Source organism: Lolium perenne, chromosome 7 (genome assembly GCF_019359855.2).
Source record: "Lolium perenne isolate Kyuss_39 chromosome 7, Kyuss_2.0, whole genome shotgun sequence".
Classification (NCBI taxonomy): Eukaryota; Viridiplantae; Streptophyta; class Magnoliopsida; order Poales; family Poaceae; genus Lolium; species Lolium perenne.
This window is the reverse complement of record NC_067250.2, coordinates 107,952,772-107,962,836: the sequence shown is the minus strand read 5'-3', so window position 1 is coordinate 107,962,836 and position 10,065 is coordinate 107,952,772. Positions and strand designations below refer to the sequence as shown.

At 45.8% G+C, this 10,065-nt stretch overlaps 1 protein-coding gene across 1 annotated transcript; it reads right to left on the bottom strand.

Moving 5' to 3' along the window:
* Positions 1–2,658: 2,658 nt before the first annotated feature.
* On the bottom strand, positions 2,659–8,150 carry LOC127316350 (protein MULTIPOLAR SPINDLE 1-like). The gene is made up of 11 exons (XM_051346746.2): positions 7,896–8,150; positions 7,766–7,823; positions 7,545–7,694; positions 7,381–7,440; positions 7,133–7,215; positions 6,969–7,026; positions 6,220–6,348; positions 5,046–5,235; positions 3,512–3,582; positions 2,872–3,080; positions 2,659–2,711 (listed from the first exon to the last, which is right to left on the bottom strand). The coding sequence occupies exons 1-11, from the start codon at positions 8,073–8,075 to the stop codon at positions 2,694–2,696; spliced, it is 1,206 nt and encodes a 401-aa protein (XP_051202706.2). The 5' UTR covers positions 8,076–8,150; the 3' UTR covers positions 2,659–2,693.
* Positions 8,151–10,065: the final 1,915 nt, after the last annotated feature.

The following is a 10,065-nucleotide window of genomic DNA, read 5'->3' as shown; positions in this document are numbered from 1 at the left end:
CGACCTGGGATGTCCGGTGGCAAGCGGCCGACCTCACAGCGTCGCGGAGGATCGAAAGAGGCCGTAGCGACGCCAGTAGGGGACGCGCCGGTTGTGGCCGACGGTAGTTGCAGTCGGTGAGCTCCAGGACGTGGAGGATCTCGGATGGAAGGTACGCGAGGCGAAGCTGGTACATCCGTAGCTGATACGAGCAGACCTCCTCCTCGACGCGGTGCACTGCCAGGTGGGAGAGCACGTACGTCAGCGACGGCGACCAGCTGGTCATGGTCCTTTTTTGCCTTCGCATGGCCATGCAGGACCGGCTGCGCGCCTGTCCGCGTCGATCGTGCACCCTCTTCAAGGCGAAGGTGTAGCGGCGGCTACCCTCGAGCACGACGTGCATCGACGCCTGCAGGCACGGACGCACGGTCCCGATTTAGGTCAAGGACATAAAAGGCAGGCAGCCAGGCAGGCACGCGTAGGGTCAAACCCAATCCCACAACTGTTTTTTATCTCACTAGAGACGATTAGTCGAAAGTGATCCGGCCATTGAAAACAGCGACCACCGGCCATCCTCGAGGTCGCTAAACAGCCACCGGCGTCGCAAACACCGTTGCTAAAATCAAAGCTGCCATCATCCTCTCCTGTAGCGGCGTCTCCGTTCGCCTGGAGGCTTCTCTGGATCCCCCGCGGCCAGTGCTACGGCGTTATTGGACCCAGCCAAGTCCATCCTGCCGAAGCATGTCGCCTAGCCGGCCGCATATCCCATTGTCCAAGAGCATTGTCGAGTTGGCAGCGGAGGAAGACCTGGTGACACCCTGCCCGTGGAGCAGGTCTTCGGCGATCGAGGTCGTGGTTCCCGCGGACGTAAAGCACGGCATCCTGAAAGTTGAACCGGGAAGCTTTGAGGTTGCCTCTGATTGACAATGACAACTAGAAGCTAGCTCGTTCACATTTTCAGAGGCTCAATCGCCACAGTCATGCAGACAACGCCTGTGCACGCTCGTCCAAGATCCTCGCGGGGTTATGATTCGGTCAGGCGAGCCGAGCAACCATCTGGACCTCGGCGTCATGCCCTAGCTGGAGCATTATGTGGTAGAACACGATGGTCGTCGTTTGTCCCATGGGCCATGGCCGGCACTTCCTCAACACCGTGAGCAGGGACGTCGTACATATGCACGAGGGGAGCATCCACCTCGATCTACATAGAATGCGTACAAAGAAGCCAGGGAAGTTGGGACTTGGGAGCAGCCAAAGATCGAGGACAAAGCTGAAAGGTCAAGCAAGCTAACACAAGAAATTCAGATCATTGTGCAACAAAGCTGTCCGCATAGGTTTCAAAATTGACACGATGATATAGGAATTTTGGGATATCCGATCCAGATGTTTCTGAATAGCGACTTAACCTCAACATGAGTAAGATCCTGTACTAAGACATGCAGGTCTTAAAAAAGTACTCATCCAGGAGCATAATCAATCAATCCATATCAACTAGCAGCTAGCCAGCTTAGTGCAATGGCGACCTGGCGCAACCACCCTAGACCCGACAAGTTAAACATTCACAGAAGAAGTCAAATATCAGGCTTACTCTGATTTTTTCCTAGGTGCTCAACGAATTTACGACCTAACATTTTCTATCTTATGTTGTATTTAGATGAGAAATCCAATTTGTCCCGTCAACCGAAACTGATTTGGAGGAGTGAATTTCTCATGGGTCTAAAAAATATTCCATAAATGCCAACGCATATCACCGTTGAGATTGGAATATTAAGTATTCATAAGTCTCTTCATCTTCTGATCAAATGAGTGTACAAATTAAATTTTTATTGCATTGTGTATTCAGTAATTGACCTGGTGTGCTTGTGATGGCAGCTATGGAGTTGTTCTCTCCCGGTGCAACGCACGGGTACTTTTCCTAGTATTGTCTAAAGAGTAAAGGGGGCGACCTGGGTGCTTATATAGGGTTACAAGGCGACTCGGGCCGAAGAGGTACAAGTTGGTGGGGTCAAACCCGTGAAATCCGGTCACAGGGCCGGTTGGACCGGGTCTGGGACCGGCCCATTGATACGTCTCAAACGTATCTATAATTTCTTATGTTCCATGCTAGTTTTATGACAATACTTACATGTTTTATATACACTTTATATTATTTTTATGCATTTTCCGGGACTAACCTATTAACAAGATACCGAAGTGCCAGTTCCTGTTTTCTGCTGTTTTTGGTTTCATAAATTCTACACAGGAAATATTCTCGGAATTGCGCGAAACAAAAGGCCACGTCCCTATTTTTCCAGCAGCTTTACGGAGTCCGAAGGAGAGACGAAGGGGGGCCACGAGCTGGCCACACCATAGGGGGGCGCGGCCCACCCCTCTGCCGCGCCGCCAGGTGGGGAGCTCACCTCGGGACTCCACCAACATCGCCCCTTCGCCTATATATTGCCCTAGATGCGAAAACCCTAAATATATCTGTCTTCCTCCACGAAAGATTACGTAGCCGCCATCGCGAAGACAAGTTTCGGGGGACAGAATCTCTGTTCTGCACACCGCCGGGACGGGGGATTGCCCCCGGAGTCATCTCCATCGACACCATCGTCATCTTCATCGCCGTTGCTGTCTCCCATGATGAGGAGGGAGTTAATATAACATACTTCGGCTATGTCTTGGTTCCTGGCCATACAATGAGGAAAAGAACAGCAGCTTGCTGCTGTAACGTCTTACTGTAGGTAAGCATCCTGAAATTGACTATGCGAGTATTAGAGAACAATGAGACAAGATGTGGTTCCAGAATAACAGCAAAACAGAAAATTATTAAACATGTTGACTACGATAGCTAATTTCTCGAGTGAAGTCGAACTGCAAACATGTGAGTCAAGTGACTTGTGAGTAAAATACATTGGCAAGTCTTAGGCTGGACGTTCTCAGCACAGGAGTTTGGAGAAGACGTCGGTTCAGCTTCCCCTGATGGGCAGCAGAAGCCACCTCCCTTGCCAACCTTCCAACCACTCGCTCAATGTACACAACATACAGCCCATTTATGTTTTCTAGGACTTCCAAGTCTTTGCGTGCCTTGAGAATAGATCTTACCCATTCTTCAAAAAAATCTGGAGAACAGTCATTTGATCAGACTCTTGCAATGAACTGTCAGGAAGATGCAGCATAGCATGATGCAATGAAGCTCGCTTTGTAGTGGCATTATATGAGTGTACTTTTCAGTATTCATCAATGCAGATTTGTGATTATAGATACAATGTAATATACTAAAATCTCTTAGTGGGGCAGTTATAGCATGTAATATGTATGAGGTGCTAGAGTGTAGCTCATAATTATAAATACAGTATTGAAACCAAAGTCATTTAACTGCAAAAGACTGAACCAGTAGAATCCAGTGAGTCAAAATTAGATGTGGATATGATGCAATTTCTTATCAAGTAAACTGGCCCTGATAGTTTTCACACTGTCATGTTGAATTCAACACCATTGGTAAAACATAATGGACATGGAAAAGGGTAGCCAGGGGAAAGAAAACACTAACTTTTGTCAAATTGCTCGCAACATAGCCAATTTTTTATGTAATCAGATATGAGAAACTCGATTAATTGAATCCTGCAATGGATAGTGATCAAGCACAATATACAGTTACACAGTTTAGAATCAAAATAACAAAAGATATCTTGGGAGAAGCAGAAAGTATTTATTTCCAGGTAATAAAAATTACTCCCTCCAATCCATAATAAGTGTTGTGGTTTTAGTTTGAACTAAAACCACGACACTTATTATGGATCGGAGGGAGCAACAAGTTTTGCATCAACTGGAAGAATCCCAAAGAATGATGCGACTGGAGATCATAATCACAACCATATTTCTAGTGAGCCTGAAAGAACAAGCACACTAGCTGCATCATGACTCAAGAGTACGACTAATACCATCAAGTACGACTAATATCATCAAGATCGATGTAACTGGAATATCAGAGTACAGCTTGTGTTAGCTTAATGTGATGCAGATAAGGGAAATGCATCTCATCTGAAACTACATTATTATCAGAAAAGAAAACATGTAACCTTACAACTATAGGCTACATAGTATATTTACTGACAGCCTGACATTATTTACATGAACTAATAGTTTAGTACTCCCCCGTTCCATAATATAAGATGTTAGTACATCCAATATTGGTTGTAGTAACATCTTATATTATGAGATGGAGGGAGTATTTGTTAACAAACATTGTCTACCAAGATTATGATGGATTATCACTATATAATACATGAATAATCATTATCTAGCAATATCCATACAGGAAACTACACCTTCTGCCGGTATAGAGATGTTGTTTTAGACATGAGCACAGATTGCATTCTACAATTTGCAGCTTTGATCATTATTTTGTGTGAATATGTTACTATTTAGTTATAAAAAAGAACGGTGTGAGCATATTTCCATCCCATATCTAATGGCAATTTTTTTATATTTTACTTGTCAAGATAGAGAAGTTTGGATATAAGCTTTCTACGCCATCATGTATTTCTGAAAGGAGGTGGCAGGAAGTAGCGATGTTGTCTCCTTCAAATGTTCAGTTAATTCTTCACATATCCATCTATACAGACAGCAATATCAACAAGATAAAGGAATAAACTTGGAATCTGTGAGACTACTGAAGTTGTTGCACATGGAAGATGCCAGAAGTTACAGGTGCCAACTAAATGGGCTATAGCTTGTTAATTAACCAAATTTGACAACCAACACCAAATTAATGGGTAACTGATCGGCCATTCAGAGCATTTTTCACAAGCTGGAAATAGTAGCCTTCTGTAAACAATTTTCTATAACTCACTAAATGACTACTATTGCACATGTAAGAATAGTTTCCCTGTGCAAACTGCTACTTGGTATTTCATACATATTTCAGCGCTAAGATGTCAAATACCTTTTGTTCTAAACAGGTGAAGTTAAAATGGATACACTGGACTGGAGTACTAGACAGTCGTGATTGCCCTAAGTGGACAAATCAATAGTCTTCTATTGTAATCTAAATTAGAATGTATAGAAGATCAGCTAAAGCTTACATAATGAACATATTGCCATGCATATCAGGGAAGGAATCATCAAACGGATCTACCAGAAGTAACATTTCTGATAGATTTGAGATCTTTTGAGAAACTACAAGGATTATCCGCTGACCAATGAACTCTTCCTGTCCTAACTTCCGGAACAAGTGCTGCACAGAAAATTGGGCATCTGAGCAGTCAACTGATCCTGCGAAGTGTTGAACAAAATGGAAAGAATCAAGGTGTGCTATTTGTCATGTCAGGAGCACAGATATGACTGAAAATTCATAGTTTATTTTCAGTGTGGTTTACTCTTCAATCAAATGACCAAAATAACTACATAAATCTGTTGACGTAACCACTCAGCAGATCCGACCAAATGTAAAAGAACATATTGATATGATTTGCCTATAAGTAGGATGTAAAACAAACACCATAGAGTCTATAACTAATTTGTCATACCTGGTAGGAGTTCCACACGAAGTGCGAGTTTAATTTTAATTCATAAGATGTACTCTATGCTCCTTACTGGACATCATATAAAGTAAACTATTATTTGTTATGTTTAGTTGAGACAAATTTTTATCGTAAGACTCTGATTGGTTCAGCCTTTTTTAGCCAAAACCGGCGTGAAAATTAGCTCCCCATAATTGTTCACTTGGATTGTCGTGAATTTTCTTTGTCATTTATTTTCTCGCACTCGTTTCCTGCTGGGGAGGCCCGTAAAATCTCACGGACCAGTCCACGCGCTAATTAAAACCAGGGGCACAACGAAACAGGGCCGTAAATGTTCAGGGCTGGCAAATTAAAAAGATAAACGAAGAAGGGCCTAAATTGGAATGTAAAACCAAAATGCTACTGTAAGCAAAAAATATCTCCCAGATTGCCAAAGCATATTATCAATGATTTACAAAGCCTAACTCAGTGCTGTCCAGGACCCTGAAAAAACTACTACCAGGATCCTTGGAGCATCAAACCAATTGTGCTACATCATGAAAGAAAGAGCCTGGGCTTGTGGTCACAGCAAATAATTACAATTTTAAAACACAATATGGAGTGTGGACCGGAAATCCATATCAAGCTCAAGTTTGCATTGCATCATTCTGTCAGACAATCACCTTGTGTATACCCTTTTGCAAGAATATAGAAAAAACATCTGAAGTACTTAAAGAGCATCTCAAATAAGTATCACCTGAATCTGAAGTACAATTATTTTCAGAAATGGTACACATCCTTTTCATCAAACGTGCTACTAGACCATCGATTATCTCCTCAACCAGTTCCCTTTCCCTTTTTGTTGATAGAATGTTCCTTAGTGAAGCTGAAAAATTACAATTCATAACACACTATTGTTTCAATCAAATATATATTGAACATAAAACATTAATAGAAAATTTCATCATTTACATATTGGTAATTATCCCTGCGTTGTATTTTGGGGTCACAGCCTTAGGATGTCATAAAAGTTTGTTGATCATGCTATAGTGTTGTATGGCTATAGTAAACAGTAAACTGGCAACCAAATATAAGATGACTAAAAGCTTGAAGTGCTTTGTGGACATGTGGCATGTATTGAACTACATACCCTTGGTTTGCCATGTCAAAACATTGATATTATCAGCAACATAATTTATTCACGTACATGTAAAATGTGTCTGCATGTCAATTATATCCTGCTTCCTGCTTAAACTGATAACTGGTAACTACTAGGGTACTATAAAACTTAGCCTGAGTCTGAGTGTGCCATAAATTTCAGTATTTCAACCAACCACATCATATCCCGCCTACTTGAAGCATGGAAATGTATATAGAGACCAAATAGTGATGGTTCAACACTTCCTTAACTAAGATCTCACTAGATTACACATCACAGATCACACTATGCATAACTTAGGTTAGTGGTTGGATTAATTAGTGGTATAGTAGCAGAAATTGACTCACCCAAAATGAAGTCTACTGCTTGGTGAGAGAATGTTGCAAATGAGGACATGGAGTCCCTCTGCACAAACGAACCCAAGTTCAGAAACAAAAGCTACACGGATCTTACTCACAATGAGAGAATAAAACTTTACCCACAAAAAAATGAGAGAATAATAAAATTTTACTTTGGCAGAGATGCCATCCGATAGCTCCACCAGGAAATCAGTTGACAAGCTAAGCTGCTGTATCTCATCCTCTCTATTGAACTCTGCACAACCAAACAATTCAAACGAGGATGAAGCAGATAGAATTTTCCGAGAGTAACCTCCAACTGGGAGCTGTAATTAAGAGTGGAACGATCCAAACCATCTAATGGCGCACAGTTCATACACACTCGTGCAGAGAAAATAGTTCAAAATGACGGTACACGTACCCATCAAACTAGTGACGGGAAGAGATCGATCCAGTCTCCGCCGCTTCTCCTTCCACCGCGCTGTTGCGATTGAATTACACAACAGAAATGTTCAAAATCGAAAGGAAAAGAAATCGCATGGAGGACAGTTAGTTTCATCTCGATCGCAGACTCGAAAACCGTACCCAATCTGAGGAACCTCCTCCGCAGCACCTCGTCGACCCAGTGCTCCCCGCCACCGGGCGGCGGCTGCGGTTGTAGGTCCCCGCACCCGTCGAAGAAGTGGCACCGGCACGACGCGACTGGCGGCTCCGTCTCCTCCCCGCGCACCCCATCTGACCGCACAACAAATCTAAGCCATACCAACAGGGCGCTGGAAATCGAACGAACGAACGAACGCGGGTACCTTGGAGGAGCTTGAGCTCTTCGCGGAGGCGGAGGATCTCGCGCTTCCGCTCCTTAGCCTGGGCGGGAGAAGAGGGGAGAATGAGGTAGAGGAGGAATTAGGGTCTTGTGGTAAGGGGAATGGATGAGACCTTGCGCTTCCAGTGGATGAGAGGCGGGGTGGAGGTGCCCGCGGCGGCGGCGGCTCTCGAGGGGAGGCGGTTGTAGTGCATGAGAGCCATCGCGAGGGCTGCCTTGAGCGACGGCGAGTCTATCCGGGACGAGGATGCGGCCGGAGGCGTCGCCGTCGGCGGGCGGGAGGCGGGAGCCATGGCGATTTCGGGGAGGGCGAGCGGGAGAATGTGGGAAAGGAGTCAATCATGCCGAACCGTTTCCCTCTCTTTGCGTTGCCCCCTCCATGCGACCGAGGAGGCGAAACCCTAGGTCCACCGCTGCTGCTCCCCCTTTCCGCCCTCCTACCCTCCTCCTCGTCCCCAGAGACGCCACCGGCCAATCTCGTGATGTCGGTGAAGGGTGGGGGGGATCTGACCTCTTGGCTCCCAGCGTGGTGTCTAGATGGAGGACCTCCTCGTCGGGCTCGCCGTGGCCAAGTCTGCTGCTCGATGGGATCCCCTGCTCCGATGGATGGCCTCTGGATCGCCCTTATGTAAGGGTGGTCTTCTCTGGTAGTCCCTCGGTGGGGGCTCTTCCGTGCGACGAGGCGATGGCCTCGTCCAGTGAGGCGACATTGACCGTGCGGTCGGTGACGCTCGCGGATGTTGTTGACCGGTGCTCTTGCCGTGTGGACGACGGGGCAACGGCGGATGCGGGCTGGGCGTGGGCAATTTCGTCTGCTCGCATCAGATCTCGTAGGTCAGATCTCCTCCTCCCTTTTGGATCTCTCCTCCCCGCGGATCTTGGTCATCGGCGGTTTCAGCGCAGGCGCAAATGCTAACTGGGGAGATGGTGGGGTGCACAAGGGTTGGGAGAAATCCTTAGTCGTGGACCACAGTGGTAGCGATGTCGTGGGCGTCGTTTACCTTCCTAGAGGCACCGCTGAGGCCCTACCTCCGTCCCGGGTGAAAGCTCAAAATCCATCGGATTGGATGGCGGTGGTGCCATGGCGTCGTACCCTCCCTGGAGGAGCCGTCTGGGGTCGGTGGTAGCTGGTGAGTGTTGCCTTGCTTGGAGGGATTTGTGGGCTGCTGTTGTAGTTGGTAGGGCTGCTGGGCCGGGGGCGCTTATCGTCCTCGCTTGGCTCCCCTGCATCTCCGTGATCAGGGGCTGCCCCTAAGCTTTCCCTTTTCGTCTCGTATGTCCCTATTGAAGTTGTTAGCTGCAGCTGTGTGCTCGTCGCTGTGAGAAGGACTGCGGGATCCCGCCTCATGTGACTGTCTCTTCGATCCAAGGCGAGAGGTAGAGGCCCTCTTCAGCGAGGGAGGAGACTCGTGCTCTGCTGGAGTATCCCTGGTGCCGATCTTGGGGTGTTGTGATCAAGGTCGACTGGCTGGTCTGCTGATGTATGGTTCCATCTAGGCATCGAACGGGAAGATCTTCGCATGTTTCAAGCTGGGTTTGTTTCATATCTGTGTGTACTTGTGACGCGCGTGGTGTTGCAAGTTGTTATTTGCGTCCTTGTATTTGTGGCCGTATGACTTTATTTATTAAAGCTAGTCATTTATGCCTTCTGTTTAAAAAATGTGGGAAAGAGCGAGAGCCCAATGAGAAGCCAGGAGGTATGTTTTTCATTTTCGATCTTTTTTGGGTCCAGCTATACACAGATTCAAAGTTAACAGGAAGTTTCTAAAATCAGTATTTCTTCTTTCTGAACCGTTGGATCGCTAGATCTTGCATATCCCTCAGATCTTGCGCATCAAACGAGCAGACTGGACAATTAACAGTTGATCCAATATTTTGATTAGCTAGAGTGCAATAGCATTGGATAATTCCATGCAAGGATCTGCATATAAAAATCTAAACTTTCGGTGCAACCAGTGCTGCCAATTTTTCTTCCAAACTTCATTAGAGCTTCATCGGTCAGTTCCATTCGACCGTTGAGATCTCCTTCTATACTCCACTCTCCATTTCGAATGGTACGCAAACTTAATTGAGATTGAGAAGCACCCAGACTTATTTGGTAGCCACACAATAAAATCATACTGGTTGTGATTAGGCAATGGTATCCAAAGTATACGCTCCACATCAATCGATCACATATTTTCTCGAAGCAGCTCCTCATCCTAAGAGCATCCCCACTCGTTGGCGCTCCCCACGCCCAAATCCGGCGAAATTTTCGTCCGGATTGGAGGAAGATTTGGCGTG